The 24,260-nt window shown below is 40.0% G+C and overlaps 1 protein-coding gene across 9 annotated transcripts in view; it reads left to right on the plus strand.

The window, feature by feature from the left end:
- Nucleotides 1–6,804: 6,804 nt before the first annotated feature.
- LARP1B (La ribonucleoprotein 1B) overlaps nt 6,805–24,260 on the plus strand; it is a 132,155-nt gene continuing 114,699 nt past the window's right edge. For 7 of the 9 annotated variants that reach the window (XM_046656668.1, XM_046656667.1, XM_046656669.1 and 4 more), the window contains exons 1-5: nt 7,406–8,201; nt 16,842–16,900; nt 17,290–17,349; nt 19,309–19,483; nt 22,764–22,904. In XM_046656668.1, the coding sequence (XP_046512624.1) occupies nt 7,700–8,201; nt 16,842–16,900; nt 17,290–17,349; nt 19,309–19,483; nt 22,764–22,904 (937 nt within the window). In that variant the 5' untranslated portion in view covers nt 7,406–7,699. The other 2 variants (XM_046656671.1, XM_046656676.1) reach the window with 2 other exon arrangements.

Genomic DNA, 24,260 nt, shown 5'->3' on the forward strand with positions numbered 1-24,260 from the left:
TTAAAGATTTTATTTTTTCCTTTTTCTCCCCAAAGCCCTCCGGTACATAGTTGTGTATTCTTCGTTGTGGGTTCTTCTAGTTGTGGCATGTGGGACGCTGCCTCAGCGTGATTTGATGAGCAGTGCCATGTCCGCGGCCCAGGATTCGAACTAACGAAACACTGGGCCGCCTGCAGCGGAGCGCGCGAACTTAACCACTCGGCCACGGGGCCAGCCCCTGAAACTTTTTTTTTTTAAGAAACCAGTATTCTTTTTTTTTAAATGATTTTATTTATTTATTTATTTATTTTTGAGAACGATTAGCTGTGAGCTAACATCTGCTGCCAATCTTCCTCTTTTTGCTGTGGAAGACTAGCCCTCAGCTCACATCCGTGCCCATCTTCCTCTACTTTATATGTGGGACGCCTACCACAGCATGGCTTGACAAGCAGTGCATAGGTCCGCAACCAGGATCTGAATCGGCGATCCCAGGCTGCTGAAGTGGAATATACGAACTCAACCCCTGTGCCACCTGGCTGGCCCTACAGTTTGTGAAACTTTTGATTCAGGTATACGTATTAAATCACGAGGTCTGAAAGCCACTGCACTGTGCATTCTGCCTCTCTGTGTAGGTCCCTGAACTGACCAGTTCACCAGTGTACCTCCAGAGTCTAGCCCAGTTACTGGGCCACAATAAGTACTCAGTAAATATTTACTAATTGGTTAAAATAAGCAATGATAAATATTAAGAAGCTGATAAAAACTTTTCCCTAATTTCTTTACAAAGTTTATTTTTCTGATGTTAACCATTGTAGTTCATCTGAACTAGAATTTAAAGATCTCATTTATGTTGTGCCAGTTTTCATAAGACTATATTAATATTAAATATAACTGGATAGCAGGAAGAATTCAAAAGGCTTACTAACCCCTTCTACATGATATTGTTTGAAAATCCCTGTTCTTTGAAAACTAGAAGGAAAAAAGTTATGCTTCCTTGAAAAGTTTATTTTAGAGTATTTTAAAAAGAGATTAAATATTACTTATTATTTGTGTTATTACACGTTATTGTAAAAGAAAAAAAGACTAAATAGTGTGCCAGGAGAGGGAGACAGTTTTGAGTATCAATCCTAACTATTATTGACAGAGAGTTCTTAGGCAAGACACAAACTTTTGAGAGTTCCTATTTCTGTTAAACTGGCCTATTAAAACCTACCTAAAAGTAAGGGAGCTACCTACTTAGGAACAGCAATCTGGTCGAAAGGTAGCCTAGACTTGTTTTGGGGATATGTTTGCATAGTGAGCAGAGTGCTTTTACCTATCTGCATGACACAGATAAGTAAAAAAAAGAGCAAAATTTTCTAAAGGTGCTTTTATTCTCACTTTATCTAAGATTGAATCTGTCAGTTTTATCTATTGAAGGGAAGGTGCAAAGCCTTTCAAACACACATTGGCATTGACCCTGTGTTGAAGGTTAGAGATAACTGGAAGTATTTAGTACTCATCCGAGCATTTAGCTCATAATTAAAGCTATTATTATGATAAACAGGGCCCAAGGCTCTGTGACTTAGAGGTAATGATAGTTCAGTATATCCAGTTAAAAAATCGGTCTTTTAAAAAGTCATTACTTTATAGGAAGTTAAAAAAATCTCTGGGCTCAGTTTTATCTTCTTGGAGTGCAGGACTTTGAAACAGATTGTATCTAATGAATTCTTTGAAACTTCTCTAGCATACAGTACAGCTAATTGCACATTGGCTGTTTGCCAGCCTGAACCTAAATTGCACTGGTAATAAAAACAAAGATCTTGATGTTCTCATGGGACTTTAATTTCCTGAGACACCAAGGGGAACGGGAGAAGGAGTGAGTTCAAGCATCTGAGGATATAATAGCATACTCTAAACAGGAAAAACAAGATTCATCTTTTACAGGCTCATTTGAACAATGTGATTATCAAGTCTGTATAAGGATAATACTTCAGGTGTTTCATAACTTCTGAGGGCCTAGAAAACCATTCTCCCTTCTTTGAAAAGATAACCCTATACCTGTGCTCTAGATTCCAGTTTTCTATCACACACACACACAAAAATCAGGTTTCTAACCTCAGTATTCAGTAAACTTAAGGTCACTTATCCTGGACTATGGATTTAAAAGCAATAAAAATAAGCAGTAGTAGCTAAGGTCTTTGGTAAGCATTTTACACATATCATCTGATGTAATCCTCACAATAATTTTATCAAATAGCTCTAAGTGGAGGCAGAGAGGCCAGTTAAGAGGCCGTAACAGGGGCCAGCCCCAGCGGCCTAGTGGTTAAGTTCAGCATGCTCTACATTGGTAGCCCAGGTTCACCCAGTTCCCAGGGGTGGACCTACATGACTTGCCAGTGGTCATGCGATGGCAGTGGCTCACACACAAAAAGAGGAAGACTGGTAAAAGATGATGTTAGCTCAAGGGGAATCTTCCTCAGCAAAAAAAAAAAAAAAAAAGGCTGTAACAGTATTATAGCAGCTTGATGGCAGCCTGGAGTAAGGCGGTGACAGTGAAGAAAGCAGGACTTGATAGACACTTAGGAGGTATAATCAACTGCTCTTAGTGAGAGCCTAGAAAGCTTCCCTGTAGATGCTTGAGAAATATTGGTAAATGAATAGATTAGGGAGAGCAAGGGAAAGAGGTGTGTGAAAGGATGACTCCTCATTATATGGAGTGGAAGGAGGTGCCATTCACAAAGATAAGGGAAAGGGAAGAAAACCTGGTTAAAGGATGTACCTCTCTCACATTCTTACTGACAACTGGCTCTCCCACTCCCATTGCCTTGATGGCAATGTTTTAAACCAAATAACTTGTTCCTCTAGGCTAGACGGGGACCTTACCCAAGGGCGAATAATCTGTAGGATGGATAATGACTTGTGTGACCTGGCTACAAAAAAAAATTGAGCCAATCAGTCTGTCTTCCTTGATTTTGAACTAAGAAGCAGAGGAAAGATCTGGCAATTAGCAGCAGAGGCCAAATGACTTAATGTAATGGAGGTTCAGCAATGGCAAATTAGGTCAGTCAGGGTCCCATCAAAAACCAGATGGGGAGCTCAAACTGCAAGATTTGAAGAGAGTTATTAAAAGGGCCATTTACAGACGGGCAGGCAAGAGTCAGGGAAAACAGCAAGGGATAGTGCAGCACTCCAAGGGCTAGCAGTTACTACTCCTAGGCCTGAAGGGGCAAAGGGAAGGACTGGAGAAATTAAATTTACAAAGAAGGTTCTGCAGTCAATCCTTGGGGACGCAGCTTGGGGAATAAGGACTATGACCTCACTTTCCTCTGGCCTCCAATCTCCTACAGAGACCTCCCACTGCCTGAACCCACCGAGATACCAACGAGGGCGAGGGCATCCACTGGTGCAATCTGGACAGGTTAACCCTCCTGCGCGCAAGAGCAGGAAAAGGGTGGAGAGCAGACATGGAGGGGCAAATAGAAGCTAGGGGAAGTTGTTTCCAAGAAGCAGTATGTGGAAGCAGTAGTTATTAATGTGCATTTAAAAGACGGTCAACAAAGAGCCAACTCCCTTCAATGACATCAGTGGCACTGCACTACAGTGAAGATCCCAAACACCTACTATTGGGTTCTTTAGAGACCTTCTGAGGACACATTTACCCTAGGGACTAACTGCCTCAAGGAACTCAAGGGTGAGTTTGGGAACATTTTTTGTGTTTTTTTTTTTTTTTAATTTTTTTGAGGAAGATCAGCCCTGAGCTAACATCTGCTGTCAATCCTCCTCTTTTTGCTGAGGAAGACTGGCCCTGAGCTAACATCCATGCCCATCTTCTTCTAGTTTATATGTGGGATGCCTACCACAGCATGGCGTGCCAAGCCATGCTGTGTCTGCACCCGGGATGTGAACCGGTGAACCCCGGGCTGCCGAGAAGCAGAACGTTCGAACTTAACTGCTGCACCACCGGGCCGGGTCCTGGAAACATTTAACTGTTTTTCTAAATTGTTTTTTTCCTTTTTTTTTTTTAAGGAGATGCAGTCACCAATCACCCTGAACCTGACCAAGCCTCACCACCAGAGCTACGCCTATGACCTTTACCTTATTTTTAATGCCAAGATCTCTCCAGGAGGAGCTTAGGCCTTATTGCTCTAACCTGTAGTGTGTGTGGAAGCATGTTTTCCAATTGAGCCTGTGCAAGCCAATATCCACCTCTCCCTTTTGAATATTCATTCCTTATCCGAATAAAAGGTCCCTGCTTTCCTTTGGCTGGGGATGCCATGATTTTGGAAATGATTCTGCACGGTCTCCGATTTGCTGCAACTATACTTTACTTTGTGAGACAACTACTTCTGGTGGAGAGTCTTACTTAACTTGTCAGGAGACGTACCCACTTTGGTTTTGGTAACACCTCCAGTTCTTCTCTCCCTTCAAGTACAACCTATTTCCAAGAAAGTCCTCCTTTGTTTCATTAAAGCACCTTTACGATTTTTCACTTTAAAAGAAAAAAAAAAACAGCAACAACAAAACCATCAACCATGGTTAGGTAGCTCATACGAATCTAACTTCGAAAAACCATTCCACACAAGCTTTTTCTCAAATGAATCAGTCTTTAATCCACAACTATTTAAATAGATGGTAAAAGACAATGTGCTCCCTGAGTCATACCAAGTGCGAATTTGTCAATAGGCTTTTGTAAGAGTCAACCATTACCTGGCAGGACTCCAAAAGGCTGATTCTAACAGGAAGAGCAGCTAGTTGGTAGTTAAAAACACAAAGCTTTACCAATAACGGAGCTAGTAAATATGGAGCTTCTCTGGGAATACAGGTGGAAGTACAATCCCTATCTAATTGGAAACAGGTTTGGGAAGTTGCTTAGAGTCAAGTAAATTGGAAATTAATCATATGGAAAATATTGTTTACAACTGTTGTAAGGTATGAAAAATTTATTCATCTTAGGAAAACAAAGAATTTATGCCACTACTACTAAAGTCAAGTGTTTGCGTGGATCATGAAAAGCTGTGGGCTGCTCTGAAAGAAATGGGCACGCCTCAGCACTCGACTGTCCTCATGCATAACCTGTTTTGTGGACAAGAAGCCACTGTCAGGACCGAATATGAAGAGATAGAATGGTTTCCTATAGGCAAAGGGTCAGACAAGGGTGAATTTTATCTCATCTGTTTAATCTGTACACAGAACGTGTCATGAAAAACTGGCCTAGACTCAGATGAAGGAGGAGAGAAAATTGGTGGAAGAAACATCAACAATCTAAGATATACAGATGATACCATCTTACTGGCAGAAAGCAGCAATGACTTGAAAGGACTTCTGATGAAAGAAAAAGAAGAAAGTGCCAAAATAGGAATGCATTTGAACATCAAGAAAACAAATATCACCACTACGGAAGAACTAGACAACTTTAACGTAGACAATGAAGATATTGAAAGCGTTTAAAGATTTGTTTACCTTGGTTCGGTCATCTATTTATTTCTTTACTTACTTAAGGAAGATTAGCCCTGAGCTAACTGCTGCCAAGACTGGCCCTGAGCTAACATCCGTGCCCATCTTCCTCTGCTTTATATGTGGGATGCCTACCACAGCATGGCTTGCCAAGTGGTGCCATGTTCACACCTGGGATTCGAACCCCTGAACCCCGGGCCACCGAAGCGGAACGTGAGCACTTAACTGCTGCGCCAGCTGGCCGGCCCCTTGTTCATCAACTTAAATGGAGACTGCAGCCAAGAAATCAAGAGAAGACTGAGACTTGGAAGGGCAGCAATGAAAGAACCGGGAAAGATCATTAAGTGTAAGGAAGCGTCATTAGAGAATAAGGCCAAGATTATCCACACTCTTGTATTCTCCATTACTATGTACAGGTGAGAAAGCTGGACAGTGAAGAAGGCTGACCGGAAAGAAATGGATTCATTTGACCGAAATATGCTGTTAGAGAAGAGCTCTATGGATACCCAGAAAGACAAACAAGTGGGTCTTAGAGGAAATTAAGCCTGAACTATCGCTGGAAAAACTGATAAAATTGAGGCTGTCCTGCTTTGGGCACATCATGAGAAGGCAGGATCCTTGGAAAAGACAATCATGCTGGGAAAAGTAGAAGGCAGCAGGAAAAGAGGAAGACCAAACCTGAGATGGATTGACTGCATAACAGAAGCCACAAGCACAGGTGTACAGAAGCTGAGTAGGGCTGTTGAGGACAGGACACTGTGAACATCACTCATTCATGGAGCAGGAGCTGACGTGACAAAACTTAACTTCTGACTAAATAAAAATATTAATCTCGAGTTTAATGTGTTAAACAAGATTCATGCGAGGGGAGTCCTGCACAAATTTTCTGCAGAGTTTGGTACCCTAAAGAGAGCCAGGAGAAACTGCTGTCAAGTCCATACAAATGGCAGATACAGATATTTAGAGGGGGAGCTCCCTCAGCCAAAAAAAATCTCACCAGGCCGACCCGATTCTGAGCGACCATGCACCGGAACACAACATTATTAACTCATGAATACACGCACATGGAACCACTATAATCCCTCACTGAATCGGAGTGCCAAGTAGAAAGCTCTTATCAGATTTTTAAAATCAAAACATTCGTACCTTTTTAACATACATCCATCTCAGAAAAAAATATTTGGAACATGGTTAATTTGTAAACAAGTGTTCTCTACAAATTAAAGGAACAGGTAATAATTTTTAAAAAGTTGGCAAAATATGAACTGTTTGTTTTAGTCAAGAGCACTTTAAAAATATTTCAGCTCGTGGGTGGGAACCGGGGCGGGGAAGGGCACTAAACCGAGCGTCAGGGCAAAGGTTTCAGAAACAGTTACCTACAGATTACACCGTTTTCATTTTGGACGCGGCTCAAGATTACAGGTGACCGCGGTGCCCCAAAGCGCCAGGTGGAAACTTTTTCCCGGGGTGACGTGACAGACGGAAGATGCAAAGCAGCCCGCTCCGAGACCCCGGCCCGTTCTGGACGCGCCCAGGGTCGGCGGCCGAGGCGACCCCGCCCCGCCGCAGGGCGTGGGGCCCAGCGAGCGCCGGCGCCACGTGCGTGACCTGCCCCGCCCCTCGCCCGCCGCGAGTCACAGAGGCCGGGGCGCGCCCCACCCAGCCCCGGGCCGGCAGCCGGGGACTCGCCCCGTTCGCCCTCCTCCGGGTCGGCTGGCCGCTGGGGCGGGGCCGGCCCTTAGGCGGGGCGGCACCCGGGCAGGCTCGTCAGTCAAGCACCGCGGGCGGCGGCCTGGCGAGCGCACGAGCCGGTGAGTAGCCACGTCACGCTCATCCGGGAGGCCCCGCCCCCGCCCGTCCTCTCGGACCGCCCCCTCCACGCCCCCGCGAGCAGTTACCGGCTGTCGGGGCGCGCGCCTCCCCTATTCCGCTAGAGGTCCTCCGGCGCCGGCTCGCTGCGCGTCCGCCGCCGCCCGCGCCAGGTGAGGGCTCGCGGCTCCCGGCTGCGGCGCCCGGCGCGTGTTGGCCGGCTCGGAGCGTGCGCTGCTCGGGCGGGCTGGGCCGGCGGGCGGTTAGCGCTCCGTTCGACGCGGGGAGGGGTGGCACGCCGGGCGCTGCACGGCCTCGGCCGACGCGGGCGGCGGTGGCGGCGGCGACGACGGCGGTCGGGCTCTCGGGTCCTCTGCCCCGGGCCGGAGCCAGTCGGTACCCCGGCGGAGAGGCCGGCAGCCGGGCTCCCCGGCCCCGGGCTCTCCCCGGCTGGGGCAGCTGCGGCAAGGAGACGATGTCTGCTCGCGCCCCGGTGCCCGCCGCTCACTCTCGGGGGGAGCTGTCCGCGGCGGCTGCCGAGAGGGAGTCGCTGTCGGCCGCGGCGAGCCGGCAGGCGGAGCAGCTGCCCCCGCCCGAACGGGAGGGCAAGGAGGCGGCGAGGGAGGAGAGGGCCGCGTCCGCCACCAGCGCGGGGGCGCGGGGAGAGCCGTCGCCGGTGCCGGTACTGGGACACAGCGTGCCCCAGGCGGCCGTGCCCGTGAGGCCCCTGGCGCTGCACCTGGCGCACAAGACCCGCGGGCCGGGGGGCCCCTTCGGTGGAGAGCCGCCGCCACCGCTGTCGCGGGACCCGACGGTTAAGGACGCCCGGGAGAAGGAGGCGGCGGCCGGTCCTGAGGAAAAGCTGCGGCCGCCGCCGCCGCCGCCTAAGGAGAACCCCTGGACCAAAAAGCCTCCCCAGCACCTGTCCCCCGCCGGGACGGGGCCGCCGCCGCCCCCACTGGAAACCCTGGAGGCAGGTCGGTGGCTCCCCTGCGGTGGGCACTGGGAGGGTGTGTGCCTGGGCGACTCGCGTGGCGGCCGAGGCTGGCGCGGGGCTGGGGGAGGGGCGAGCCTCCTTTCGCTGTCAGTCCGAGGTATTTCGTTCCAAGGTGTCATTCATTTTGCCTATTTACATAAATGGACATTTGGGAAGGGAGCGGCAGGAAGAGGTGGGACCTCGGCTCTCCTTGACCTGCGGGGGTGCGTAGCTTGGCTGCCCGCCGGGGCGGCCTCGATTGGATTGCCCCCACGTGTTAGTGACTTGGGAAAGCTAACTTTAGGTGGATCCTGCCGTTCATCCTATAGAAAAGTTTTTGTGGGCCTTTTGGAAAGGGTGAAGCAAGTCGGAACAAGGGGATTGATTTGCAAATGGAAGCGCGATTGTGATTTTTTTTTTATTGTGAAATAATCGATAAGCTGAAAATCTCAGTATTTTCAAAACACTGCCAAGTAGTCGTGTTAAAAATGAGAGTCTATACTGTGGTTGCTGCTAAAATGCTTTGAGTTATGGTTGTGGTGGAAAATAATTGAAATGGGATAGTTGTCATGACAGTGGCTGGCACCTTGGGTAAATGGTAGTTTTCTAACTTTTGGTTAGGCTTCCTTCCGTTTAGAGGAGATTAGATTATGCCCCTGCACTTGATTGCTGACCAATGCAGTGTGGCCCTTCGTGTTTTATTTTGGTTGTAGTAACTGTAGGTTTTTTGTTTTTTTAAGTGGAAATACTAAATAAAACGAAGGCAAAAAGCAGTGTCTTCTAGTTTTGCTTTCTAAATTAATTTGTAGCCAATTGAACTTTTTTATATAGAAATTTACAGCTGTTTATTTGCAAAGCTTGACTTTTTCTTAAAAAAGGTTAATAGTGGGAAAGGGAAAATTTGAGCATGTTTACAGGGTTGTGACGATCAAATGAAATGAAGGATGTGGTATGAATGTAAGTTGATTGTTACACACATTATATTGTGGGTATATTAACATTTCTTCAGAGGAACTCCAATAGAGTGAGATTAGTGTTAAAACTGATATCTTTAGCTTTTATGCTACAATACTTATTATTCATAAGTTTTGACATTTGCAGAAAAAGCTACTTAAACATTTGCTCTAAATTTAATATTGCCATCGTTCTCTCCTAGCTGCAAAGGTCTATTTGTTTACTACTGTTAGTAAACTGCATACAGTATACAGTATACAGAATACAGTATATAATATAGATATAATTATAATATATTATTATTATATAATAATTATTTATATAATATTATAATATAATATAATATATATAATACAGAATACAGTATACAGTAACTGAAGAGAAGGAAAGTCTTAAAGCAAAATCTCCATAAAATTTAGCCGCAGTGAATCTTAATGGCTGTCTCACCTCACTACTTTTAAGACTTAAACACAATTATATATTGTATTCAGTGAACTACCCAAAAACCCTGAGGTCTTGGTTGAGTGTAAAATCAGTTTGATACGTTTTAAAAACTTTTAAAGTCAGGCTCAGGAATTTTAATTGGAAATGACCTTGTGAAAAATGTTTAACAGCTTAATATAATTAAACTACAGGTGCCTTCATTGGGGATTTTGGTCTTTGTTGGAGATTAAGAACAAGCTGATGCTTGATGTATGATGTGGTTCATGGGAATTTCAGTTTTGCTGATATCTCTCTGTAGGCAACTCTTTCTGTTCTTGGAATCCATTCTGTGCTCACAGGAGTACAGTTCTTCAGACTTAGAGTAGTGTAGTGACTTTATAGTCTCTCCCCAATACTGACTCTACACTCTTCTACCACAACTTCTATTTGTAGTTGAATAGTTGAGGTAACTTAGATAAAAGATTATGAGAAGGTTGGGTTCTACTCTAGATATTGTTACTAACTAGCTAGTTGATTTCTGGCAAGGGTTTTGGGCCTTGTAAATGAATGAAGTGGATGTATTCACCTCTTCCTGTTCTTACTACCACAGTGCCATCTATAAGCTGGGTGCTTTGGCTTCCTATTTTCCTAAGCAAATTTGCCACTTCAAGAATAATGAAATAGGAGCAGAGGACCTTTAGGGTCCAGAGTAGGTGCAAACTAGGGAGTGTTAAGTTAGCACAATAATCTATTAGTAGGGGGCCTGTATAATTTAGCCTGCAAACCGAGATACTCTTGAGAGGAAAAGAGGATATAAATTATGCTGAAATAACAGACTTACACCATGTCTGTCCCGGGAAAACCTGGATTTAATGTCACTCTCTTAATGAAGTATAAGGATTCCATTCACCACATTTTGCCGGGAAGTTTATTATCAGAGAGAGAAACATTATAGGAAGTGTAGGGGAGTATTTTGGGACCGGTAATCATGAGTTTTCTCTGTTAGAACCTGCAGTTCTAACTCACCTGCAAGTGAAACATTCTTGCTTTTTCACCCTTGTGAGATGCTTTCTTCCACGTTGGGGATGGTGCTGGCCTGTGTATAGCTGTTTCTGGCAATCCAGATAAGCCTTCTTTCAGCCAAAGCCTGGCCCACCCAAGAGGCCTAGAGTAGTGTCACTGCAGTCTTAAATTCAGTCAGGAGACCAGAGAGACTTGTCTCCCAATCTACCCTAACCTTTTTAACAGTAGTTTTATTTATTTTGGAGGCCTTTAATTAAAATCACAACATGGTATTTATTTTATTTTTATTTTTATTTTTTAAAGATTGGCATCTGAGCTAACAACTGTTGCCAATCTTTTTTTCCCCCTGCTTTTTCTCCCCATATCCCTCCAGTGCATAGTTGTATATTTTAGTTGTGGGTTCTTCTAGTTGTGGCATGTGGGACGCAACCTCACTGTGGCCTGATAAGTGATGCCATGTCCGCGCCCAGGATCCGAACCAGCGAAACCCTGGGCCGCCGAAGCAGAGCGCGTGAACTGAACCATTCCACCACTGGGCTAGCCCCCAGTATGGTATTTATTAATCACCTGTAGCCATGGTTATATTTTGCATGTTAAAAATCAGCTTTCTAAAATAATTTTAATTCTTTTACTCATGAAAACATAGTCTGTAAAAATATTGATTATTCCATCTTTTTTCATCCTTAGTCTTCTCTTATCCTCATCAGCCCTCTTTTCTCCCAGTGTTTGCTTCCCAGAAACCTCAAATAAGCTTACTGTTACTATTCTAATAACATTTTAGTAAGCTATATAAATGATACATAAATACACTCTTCTTGTAAAAACAGAACTTTTGATGCCCCTTTCACAAAAGAGATAATCATGTTACCAGTTTACTCTGAATATTCTTTCAGACCTTTCGTTTTTTTTTTTTGAGGAAGATTAGCCCTGAGCTAACTACTGCCAGTCCTCCTCTTTTTTTGCTGAGGAAGACTGGCCCTGAGCTAACTACTGCCAGTCCTCCTCTTTTTTTGCTGAGGAAGCCTGGCCCTGAGCTAACATCCATGCCCATCTTCCTCTACTTTATATGTGGGACGCCTACCACAGCATGGCGTGCCAAGAGGTGCCATGTCCGCACCCGGGATCCAAAGCTGCGAACCCTGGGCCGCTGAAGCAGAAGGTGCGAACTTAACCGCTGCGCCACTGGGCCGGCCCCCTCTTTCAGACCTTTCTATGCAGCTACTTCGAAATAGTGTTTTGTATATGTGTTTAGAAATAATATCATTCTCCATTTTTCATTTAAAGTGTTAGTTGATCCTTTTATTTTTCCTGTTTACAATTAGTGAGGTTTTAAAAATTTTTTATTGTGGTATAATTGACATATAACATTATATTAGTTACAGGTGTAAAATATAGTGGTTTGATATTTGTATATATTTTGAAATGATCACCACAATAAGTCTAATTAACATCTGTCCCCATACATAGTTACAAGGTATTTTTTTCTTGTGATGAGATTGTTCTTTTTTTTTTTTTTTTAAAGATTTTACTTTTTTTCCTTTTTCTCCTCAAAGCCCCCCGGTACATAGCTGTATATTCTTAGTTGTGGGTCCTTCTAGTTGTGGCATATGGGACACCACCTTGCGTGACTCGATGAGCGGTGCCATGTCTGCGCCCAGGATTCGAACCGACGAAACACTGGGCCGCCTGCAGCGGAGCATGCAAACCTAACCACTCGGCCACAGGGCTGGCCCCGAGATTGATTCTTTTTAATCTAAACTCCTTAAAAAATTTGCTGAGAAGTGGTCTGTAAATATAACTGACATAGTTGATTTAGCCATTTACCTACTGCTCAACATCCTTGTTGTTTCAAACAAAATTTTTATATATACTTTTTGTATACATATCTGACTTTCTCTAGGATAGATGATGAGAATGGCATTGTTAGATCACAGTTTGTTAGTTGACAAGTTGCTCTCTAAAGTGACTGTACAAATTGATTCACTTTTAGAGTATGAGAATTAAGTAGTTTTTAAATTTTTTTATTTTTTTTGAGGAAGGTTAGCCCTGAGCTAACTACTGCCAATCCTCCTCTTTTTGCTGAGGAAGGCTGGCCCTGAGCTAACATCCATGCCCGTTTTCCTCTACTTTATATGTGGAATGCCTACCACAGCATGGCGTGCCAAGCGGTGCTGTGTCCGCACCCGGGATCCGAACTGTCCAACCCTGGGCCGCCGAGAAGTGGAACGTGTGCACTTAACCGCTGTGCTACTGGCCGGCCCCTAAGGAGTTTTTTTTAATACACTCTTGTACTGTAGCAAAATTTCTCCATTACTACATGTCTCCCTTTAGTATAATAAAGCCTTGTGAAATATTGATATCTGTCAGTGCATCTTCTTTTTAGTTGTGGGTCCTTCTAGTTGTGGCATGTGGGACACTGCCTCATCATGGCTTGATGAGCAGTGCTGGGTCCAGCCCAGAGTCTGAACCCCCGAAACCCTGAGCCGCTGACGCAGAGCATGTGAACTTAACCACTCAGCCACGGGACTGGCCCTGTCAGTACATTTTCTTAATTAGAACTTTGCTAAAGACTATGGTCTTGAAAATTAAAGTGAGTAAAGTCACCTGTTATGTTGCAGTTTTTTTTTTTTAAAGATTTTATTTTTTTCCTTTTTCTCCCCAAAGCCCCCCAGTACATAGTTGTATATTCTTTGTTGTGGGTCTTTCTAGTTGTGGCATGTGGGACGCTGCCTCAGCGTGGTTTAATGAGCAGTGCCATGTCCGCACCCAGGATTCGAACCAACGAAACACTGGGCCGCCTGTAGCGGAGCGCGCGAACTTAACCACTCGGCCACGGGGCCAGCCCCTATGGTGCAGTTTTTGTTTTCAGTATTCAGGCTATTCAAATGAATTCTTTTCCTTATCTATTTATTTTTTTTAATAAGGTACCTTATTAAATATCTATATATTTATTTAGAATTATTTTCTTCTAGATTTCCAGGGTTGAATAACATTTTAAAGATATTGGAATATTACTCAAAAAAGTTGTACTGATATAGTATCTCAGCAGTGATGTTTGAAAAATGGGTGTGTGTATTTGTTCATGTATATTTATGTATACTTGGAGCCATTAGTAGCTTAAATTTGTTTCTTAGGTTTCATCTGTTTAGAAAACATTTTTAAATTAATTTTTTAATAATTTTCTAGGCTTGGCTTGCTTTTTCAATCTTACGTTTTCTCTAATGATTTGCAAAGCAGTTTCCTCCATTTAAGTTGAAACGTGAAAATGAAAAATGTCCTTTCTTAGGCTTGTTTTACTTGTTCTCTGTATGTATATATAAAAGTATATTTAAAACCTGGTAAACTTCTTTCCATGTCAATACATACAGATTTATCTTATTTCTAAAAGTTTTACCTTCTTTTGTATAGATGTACTGTAATGTAACTATCCCATATTGGTGAATATAGAGGTAATTTAATTATAGTTATCAGCAAAGCTGTATTGAACATCTTAAACAGACATATTTGTACCTTGTCTTGATTCCCAGATAATTTCCCAGAAATGGAACTGCTTGACTTAAAGGTATATACATTTGAAGTGACAGATTACCCTTGAAAGATTTTGCTACTTCACATTCTTTTTTTTTTTTTTTTTTTTTTTTTTTTTGCTACTTCACATTCTTAACAGTAGCATGAGAGAAATGTCCGTTTTTTGGTAGGCTGGCCAATAATTGGCATTCTCTTTTTTTCTCAATATGATAGGTGAAAAATGTTTTGTTGTTTTAGTTTACATTTTTTTATTAGTGCAATTGAGTGCCATTTCATGTTTGGCCGTTTGTAGTTCCTTTTTGAATCATCTGTTCATCTCTACCCAGATTTGTTTTTTTAAAGCTCAGTATCCTTCTTTTAAACAAAAAAGGCTGGATTGATGAGGTGGTCTACGTGAGCAACACAAAGGACTTCCTTATGTTGAACTGGGAATCAGACGAAACGTATCCACACAGTTGGCGTTGTGCACCGGCAGGTCCCCCTTGTACTTCTGTTGGGGTTGGGGAGTCTGCCAGTGTGAAGTTGGCAGCATGAAGGAGCAGACGAGAAAGCTTGCTTTTGTGGACAATTAGCTCCCAAAGAAAAAGGGGAAAAGGTGCTGGCTCTGCAAGTTCAATTCTTTTCCTACACTCATTCGTCAGGAAACTTATTGTTTCCATGGGAGGAAATTGGGACTTGGGAACAAGAATGTTCTGGGAAAGTCTTCCTCTTGGAAAAGTAAAATAACTCAAAGGGCCATGTAGTAGCCAGTGTTAGGAAGTCATTCTTTCCTATCCCAGAGTATCCAACCACTTTGGCCAACACATTTTATCAAACACTCTCTGATGAGATTAAATTATAGTGTTGATAAAATAAACATTCTAATTACAGTGTGTACATAAAGATACTCCATTAATAAAATGTCAATATTATAGATGCCACAGAGTTAAAAGTAAACTTTTTCTATTATATTTCCTGAGGAGGAATTAAAGTTGAGAGATTAAAATTTAAATAAAAATCCAAAATTTTTGAGTCCAAACTAATTGACTAAAATCAAAATCTCTTTTCTTTTTAGTTTTAAACATGTGAAGAAATAAAGTTCAAGACTCCTTCCTCCCCAACTTCTTTACTCACTTTTAGCTAGAGGTTATATTCAGTGTCTGGGTAGAGTATGGGACTATATTGGTTTTCAAATCAATGAAAAGATTATTAACTTTCTGTCATGTTCAAATATTTTTTTCTCCAGTTTGTTAATAACTTAATGGTATTATTTAGTATTGAAGTTAAAAAGTTTGTTTTTACTTTTATGGGGTCAGAATAATTTTATCTTTAATTTCTGACCTTGATTTTGTGATATTAATGTCTAATTGATTTTTAATAAAGCTAAATAAAACTTGCATGTGTGGCCTATCCCTTATTACTTTCCATTACATCAAATAGTTCGTATAAGGCTGTATTTTGTAACTACCAGGCACTTAATTTATTTGTCTTAGCTATTTTGGGACATGTTTAACACTTTGTTGAAGGAAAAGTCCCTCAGATGTTCTATACTATGTAACTTTCATTAAATATACATAGTATTTACAGAACATCCTTCAGTCAAATTCTAGATAGTGTTCAGGAAAATATTGTTCTTTATTAAATTAGGTTTTTTCCTACCCTCTTTTTTTTGGTCCTATTTGCCCATATTTTTTTCTACTTCATGTAATTTTTCCTCATGAAATATTTTATCCTTATGCACATTTACACATACACATATATTGTGTGTACCTAAAGTGTAAAGAAGAATAAAACAAATACCTGTGTACTCGCTGTTCTGCTTTAGAAATAGATTTACTACAATATTCAAGATCCCTGTATGCCCATCTCTGCTGATGTCTTCAACACTCATCCCTCCTCCTTTGATAAGTATTCTGTATCTTATTTAAATCTGCTTCTGGGTTTTAACTCAAAGATTGCTTTATTTTATTATATGAATTGATTATTGCCATGATTTATGGGATTCATGTTTTGGTGAATTATTGTATTTTCTATGGATGCAGATCCCAAATTGATTCTACTTCTTAATATTTACTTTAGGGCATGTTTAGCTAGATGGCATGTCATTTTGCTAGGTAATGAACCAAACTAAAAGACAGGGTAAAGCTTCATTTGGAGACAGTATATATATGTGTATTTTTTATTGCCAACCACTGTGTTGACAAGATTGGGACAAGTGGTGATACCATGTTAGCCTCAGACAAACTTTTACAGAGACCTGTTGTATTTTTTATGGCTTGAATCTAGGTACAACCTAATATGGTTGCCAAACTTTGTTTTCAAGGACAAATAGTTTGAAGTCTTCTGACTTATTTTCTGGATGCTCTTTGATGAATGTAAATGTATTAGTTGTATAGAAAAATGTATCCTGTTGGGAATTGAGTTACTAACTTTACTGTATTAAAATATGTTATATTGCCAATTTTTCATGTTGTATTCTGTTAGTGAAAGGATTGGTCTCTCACTTCGGTGAAACTAAACTGTTAATATTTCCGACTTCTTGATTTGAACTCTGGAGACTGATTTGAATCTATATTTGAAATGTAGTTGATTTCTTGTTAGGAATTTGAATTTCACAACTTTGGATTTTGTTGGGAATGACAACTACACTGATTTACTGGCGTTAGTATACTAGTTATTTGGTTAAATATATTGAATGAAGTGGTTGTAAAACAATTCTGTGTATTTTTTTTAGAGCTCAGTTCCCCCAAAATTATAAAAGCAGGAAAACTCAAGACAAAGAAATCCAACAAGGTATGTCTTTACACAAAATAGTCAATTATATTGATTTTGAAAATTGTTAGGAACTCTTCTAGATTATTGTGTATTTTTCTTCTAGTTGTATCATTGATGTTAGTTTAAAGTTAATATACTAGATAATTGTAGTCTTCATTCAAATTCCCATATGTCTCTGTGTATATCAATTTAGTCAATATCATTAAATCGTACTAGAAGTTGGATCATAAGACCAAAGCATCCTTATTTCAGTATTCTCTTGTTTGAGGAGCTTTTGGGTTAATTTGGCAAGTGCCTGCCTTTTATTGAATGTAGGTGATTTGTAAAGTTGCTTTCATGTTTAGAAAATATTTTTTCTATATAAAATTTCTAATTTGCAAACATAACACTTATTTATTACTTCTTAGGCTAGTGATTTCAGCGATATGGCAAATTGGCCAACACCAAGTGAATTAGTGAACACTGGAGTAAGTATTGTTTTAAGGCTTTTTTTTTAATAAAGGGAAAGTATTCTCATTTAAACATGCAGAATTTATTATACTCCAGATTTAGAGAATTACGTTAATAAAGAGGTGCTAAAAACCCAACAACTACCCTCTTTATAGTTTTATCCATTTTTTGGATACCTGATTTCATTCATCACACTGCCTTCATCTAGTTGTATTCTCAAGCAGAAATTTTACTTTTGGAAGGAGTGGGTACCATGCTGTCATCTTCATGTAATGCCTACAAATAGATTAATTTTTAATATAATATGTCTAATTGAAGCCCATTTTGTGTTTCAGAATTAATGCTATATATGTTTTCTTTGATTTATAATCCTTCAATATGTGTTGAAGTGCTAACTATGTACTCATACATATGTATGCATATATATCATATCAAGAAGTGTTCAATTAATGGATTTTTAATTTAATTTTAACTGTGAAAGAAGCTCTAAAAGATGGTTCTGAGAGTCTGTCAAGGGGCTTTTTAGAGGAGTGTAGCATATGTTATCTGGGTATGTATTTTCTTTTGGCACTGTACACTTTGCTATTTTTAATTTGTGCAGTATTATTGGTGTGCAGGTGTAGCTAATATATATTAATTTAAACAACTTAATTGGTATATAAATGACATGTAATAAATTGCATGTGTATAAAGTGTACAATTTGATAAGTTTTGACCTATGTAAACCTGTGAATCCATCACCACAGTCAAGATAATGAACTTAACCATTACCCCAAAACTTTCCTCACACGCCTTTGTAATTTTCCCTGTCACATTCCCCGCATAATCCTAGGCAACCACTGATAGGCTTTCTGTCACTTATAGTTAATTTGTATTTTCTGCAATTTTATATAAGTGGAGTCATACAGTTTGTGGTTTGTTTTGTTTTTTCTGGCTTTCACTCAGCTTAATTATTTTGAGATTTTTTGATGTGTATCAGTAGTGCATTCCTTATTGCTGAGTAATATACCATTGACTGGATGTATGTTGTTTGTCCATTCACCTATGATGGACATTGGCGTTGATTCTGATTTTTGGCTGTTACAAATAAAGCTGCTATATATATTTTGTGTGCAAAGTTTTGCATGGTTATATGCTTTCATTTTTCTTGGGTAACTAGGAGTAGAGTAGCTGGGTCATATGGTAGCTATTCGTGTAGCTATTTTTTTTTTTTTAAAGCACCTGTGCTAATATCTGTTGCCAGTCTTCCTTTTTTTTTTTTTCCTTCTCCCCAAAGGCCCCCAGTACATAATTGTATATTCTAGTTTTAGGTCCTTCTAGTTCTCCTATGTGGTATGCCGCCTCAGCATGGCCTGACAAACAGTGCTAGGTCTGTGCCCAGGAGCCGAACTGGCGAAACCCTGGGCTGCCGAAGCAGAGCATGCAAGCTTAACCACTTGGCCACGGGGCTGGCTCCTCATTTAGCTTTTTGAGAAACTACTAAACTTTTCATTCCCGCTAGCAGCATATGAAAATTCCAATTATTCCGTATCCTCACTAGTACTCTATGTGGTCAGTCTTTTGGTTTTAGTCATTCTAGTAGGTGTGTAGTGGTATTGCATTGTAGTTTTAATTTGCATTTCTCTGACTAATGATGCCAAGCACATTTTTGTATACGTTTGCAGTAAGTATGTCTTTTTGATGAAGTGTCTATTCAACTCTAGCCCATTTTTAAAAAATTGAGTTGGGTTCTTTTTTTGTTAACTGCATTTTGAGAGTTCATTATATATTTTGGATACAAGTCCTTTACAAATACTTAGCAAACATTTTCTCCCAGTCTGTGGCTTGACTTTTCTGTTGACAGTGCCTTTTGAAAGTAGTTTTTATTTTTGATAAAAGTAGTCATTTGGTTTACAGTATTTAGGTAAGGTGTAGTATCACAAAATTTTGGATATGTTAGTGAAAGTGTTGTGAAAATTATTTCAAAAACTTTGCAGTGTCAGAGTGTCCTCAGCCAAGGAAATAAGAAGCCACAAAATAGGAAAGAAAGAGAAGACAAGGTCGAAAAGAGAAGTAACAGTGAGAGCAAAGAAAGCCGGGAAACAAAATTAGATGGTCCTGGAGAAAATGTCAGCGAGGATGAGGCTCAGTCAAGTAATCAACGAAAGAGAGGTTAGTTCATCTATAATTTTTTGTTTTTTCCCCAGTTTTATTGAGATATAATTGAGATGTAACATTCTTTTAGTGTAAGGTATACAACACAATGATTTGATGTATGTATATATTACAAAATGATTACCGCAATGTTTAGTTAACATCAATCACTGCACATTCACACTTTTTTTCCTTATCATGAGAACTATTAAGATCTACTCTCAGCAACTTTCAATTATACAATACAGTATGGTTAATTATGGCCACCATGCTGTACATTACATCCCCAGAACTAATTTATCTTATAACTGGAAGTTTGTACCTTTTGAGCACTTTCACTCATTTTCCCCATCCCCCACCCCCTGCTTCTGGCAACCACCAGTCTGTTCTGTTTCTGTGAGTTCAGCTTTTTCAGATTCCACATATAAGTGACATCATACAGTGTTTGTCTTTCTCTGTCTGGCTTCTGACTTCTTTCACTTAGCTTAATGCCCTCAAGGTTGTTGCAAATGGCAGAATTTCCTTCTTCTTTCTCATGTCTGAATAATCTTTCATTGTATCAATACCACATTTTCTTTATCCATTCATCTATCACTGGACACTTAGATTGTTTCCATGTCTTGGCTCTTGTGAATTAGATGGTCCTGGTGAAAATTTCAGTGAGGATGAGGCTCAGTCAAGTAATCAATGAAAGAGGTTAGTTTATCTATATCTTCTTTTTGATTTTAATTTTTGGAAGAAAGTTGTAGTAATGAAGATCATATTTAATCGATTGATTCCTAGTAGTCACCAATGAGTATTTTGGATTTCCTCTGGATACCATCTGCAACGGTAACTAAGTTGCTTTTGTAACATTTCTGAACTATTGGGCTTTCATTTTTGCATTTGTGACTTGTAGTTTATGTAGGAATGGAATGAAGTACCACTTATAGAGATGAGTGTAGATATGTTCTTGGAAGGTTGTATGATAATTACTGTTTTTTAAATCTGCATTGGAACAATGCCCTATTTTTCAGGGAGTTCTGAGAATTTTTTTTTTTTTTTTGCTGAGAAAGATTCACCTTGAGCTAACATCCATGCCAGTCATCCTCTGTTTTTAGTATGTGGGCCGCCAGCACAGCATTGCTGCTCTGCTAACAGAGCAGTGTAGGTCCACGCCTGGGAACTGAAGCAGAGCATGCTGAGCTTAAAACCACTAGGCCCCTCAGGCTGCCCCCTGAGAATATTTTTCTAAGAGAAAAGTGAGAACAATTTTTTTCAACATTTTTTTCCTTGTAGCATTCTCCCATTAAATTATACTTTGAAGAAAAAAAATTATCTTCACATCCCTTTCCATATTCTTTTTGAAACTTTTCATCTGTCTAAGGGACAGATTATGATTTAACTGCTTTGTAAAAGCAAATATGGAGGAGACATTTCATGATGATGCAGTAGTTGCTAGCCAACTTCTTTAATAATGTCACTAACAATCTGCCGTATATTGAGCCCTTACCAAAATTTTTTTTTGGTGAATATGTAATCCTTATCTGCAGGGTAAATGTTAGGCTCACTTGATACAATGAGCCAAGGCTAACTGCTCAAAAGTGGTGGCAACAGGACAACCGTGTTAGAAAACAATTTCCCCATTTCCTAAACACTTTATCACTTACCTTTTTCATGCTAATTAGATACATGAAGGGTCTTTTTGACTGTCTAGAATTCATAGCTGACAGACCTGTCATCCTCCTCTAAGATTTGTCTTCATGTTGGTTGCCTCAATTAAAACTGATCAGCCAACACTAAAATCCCAGTGTTTATAGTTAGGGTAATTCATATAATCAAGTCATGAATTGACTCTCCTTAGAACACACATTTTTATCTTAAAAAGAAGGGCTTGTTTATGCCCAAGAATCACATTGATGGAATTTATACTATAGACTTTAAAGCATTTTTATTTATTTGTTCATTTAAGATTTTATTTTTCCTTCTTCTCCCAAAGCCCCCCAGTACATAGTTGTGTATTTTTAGTTGTGGGTTCTTCTAGTTGTGGCATGTGGGATGTCGCCTCAGCATGGCCTGATGAGCGGTGCTGTGTCTGAGCCCAGAATTAGAACTGGTGAAACCCTGGGCCGCTGAGGCGGAGCACTCAAACTTAACCACTCAGCCATGGGGCTGCCCCCTAAAGCGTTTTTAGATCTTTTTGTATTCTGTCTTCGTCATCTGTCCGTAGTGTGCAGGATTTGTATGAAATCAGTACTGAAGTTGCACACTAATATTCCCTATCCCTTAATTACCTTAGTAGTTATTCCTTTGGCCATAGATCTTTTGTTTTAGTCGAAACTATATATTGGGCATAAGACTGAACATTTTGAAACTTTAACTATGAATAGGTAATCTTCAGAATTTTGCTACAATGTAACAATCACTACCATTTAGTCAACAAGAAAAGTTACATTGCTTGTATCTCTCTCTTAAGAAGTTAGAAAAAGAAGTTAGAAAATGCAGGGCTGGCCCCGTGGCCAAGTGGTTAAGTTCACGTGCTCTGCTGCAGCGGCCCAGGGTTCGGATCCTGGGCACGGACATGGCATCACTCGTCAGGCCACGTTGAGGTGGCGTCCCACATGCCACAACTAGAAGGACCTGCAGCTAAGATACACAACTGTGTACCAGGGGGGATTTGGGGAGATAAAGCAGGAAAAAAAAAAAAAAAGATTGGCCACAGTTGTTAGCTCAGGTGCCAATCTTAAAAAAAAAAAAAGAAAAAAGAAATTAGAAAATGCATAGTAGCTGGGAAAAGACTTTTAATTGCAATTAGACAAATTTTATACTTAAACTTAATTTTGAGAAACCTCTTTCATTAGTAGTAATGCTGGATAAGTCATTATTTTAGACAGTGATTTGAAACTAAAAGTGTTTTGAATCACTAGTCAGACTTTCCACTGTGTACATTATAATGTCTTATCAGATATACATCATTCTAAAGCCTAAGAAGCAAGTATTAGACAGGAATAGTGTGTACATTTACTCTTTTCAAATAGCTTAACCATCAGAATTAAACAGAAGAGTGAGCATTTCATTTAAAAGCAAAAGAATTCCAATGATACTCAATCACTGGCTTTTCAGTTGACTTTTCAAAATACTGTTTGTGCAAACAAGTTTATTAAGGAGCTATGTGAGAAGAAGAAAATTATTTCGGTACTCCACAAATAATCTTTTAAAAGACAAATTAAGTATTTAATTAAAATTTAGATTCCTTTCAGAATTGCAGTGCTTTAATGAAAATTGTGCATTGTCATTAAATGATTTTGTTTTCTTCAAGCTAATAAGCACAGGTGGGTACCACTCCACTTAGATGATGTAAGACCAGACAGTCAAGAAAGACCAGGATCCCGGAACAACTCAAGATGTCAACTTGAAGTAAATAAATCATCACATAACAATAGGAGAAATGATACACGAAGTAAGTTACATTCTAAGAGGAAAATGACTAAAAAAACTTAAGGCTTATTATTTTAATAACCATGTATAGTATAAACTCTTTGAGAATAAGCTATAGACATTGTGCCCCTTTAACCCTAAATATCTTCAGAGTATATATCATAAGAATAATAATACAGTGTGACTGTTCACAGGCAGATTTTCCCAATAATGTACTTTACAGTTTTTCCACCCTCCTTTCCAGGATCTAATCTGGGATCACACATTACTTTTAGTTGTCTTTTCTCTTTAGTCTCCGTTAGTCTGGAACAGTTCTTCTGCTTTTGTCTTTCATGACATTGATTTTTTCTGAAGACCTTAGGACAGTTATGTGCTAGATATCTCTCACTTTAGGTTTTCCTAATGTTTCCTCATGATTACATTTGGGTTATGAATTTTTGGCATGAAGACTACAAAAGTTAAATGGTCTTCTTCTCAGTATATCACGTGGAAATGCACATGATCTTGGTTTATGTTATTATTGGTGATATTAACTTTGAGCACTTGGTTAAGATGATGTACCCAGGTTTCTTTATTGTAAAAATACTCTTTTCTCCCTAGTAATTAATATGTAATTTGTAGGGGGATACTTTGAGACTGTGGAAATACCCAGTTTCTCATCAGACTTTTCACATGAGCTTTAGTTTTCATTGATGATTCTTGCCTGATGGAATTACTGCTATAATGGTTGCAAATGCTGATTTTTCTTACTGCATCATTCCTTCTATATTTATTAGTTGGCATTCCACTATAAGGAACAACTTCCCATTATTATCAGTATGGACTTAAGGCTTATTTTTTCAATGGGTGATAATTTGTTACTATGATTATTTAATTTGACACTCAGATTGTCCCAGATTTGGCTAGTGGAAATCTCTTCTGGGTGGTTTCTGGGTCCTTTTTAAAAAGTCAACTTTACTGAGCTATAAATTACGTATATTAAAATACACTCACGTTACTATTACTTCCCTAAACCACCAGTCTACTTTCTGTCAGGTTAGATTTGCCTTTTCTAGAATTTCATACAGTATACATTATGTACCCATCTCTCCTTTTGCTCATTGTAATGTTTTTCAGACTCATCAGTATTATTTCATGTATCGGTAGTTTCTACCTCTTTATTGCAGAATGGTTTTCTTTTGAATGTATACACCCCTTTATCCTTTCATCTGTTCATAGATATTTGGCTGTTTCCAGTTTTGGGCTATCATGAGTAATGCTACTGTGTACATTTGTGAACAAATCTTTGTGTGGGCGTATGTTTTAGTTTCTCAGGCAAACACACAGGAGTGGATGGCTAGATGGTGTGGTAAGCGTGTATTTAGCTTTATAAGAAATT

The sequence above is a fragment of the Equus quagga genome, chromosome 3, assembly GCF_021613505.1.
Source record: "Equus quagga isolate Etosha38 chromosome 3, UCLA_HA_Equagga_1.0, whole genome shotgun sequence".
NCBI lineage: Eukaryota > Metazoa > Chordata > Mammalia > Perissodactyla > Equidae > Equus > Equus quagga.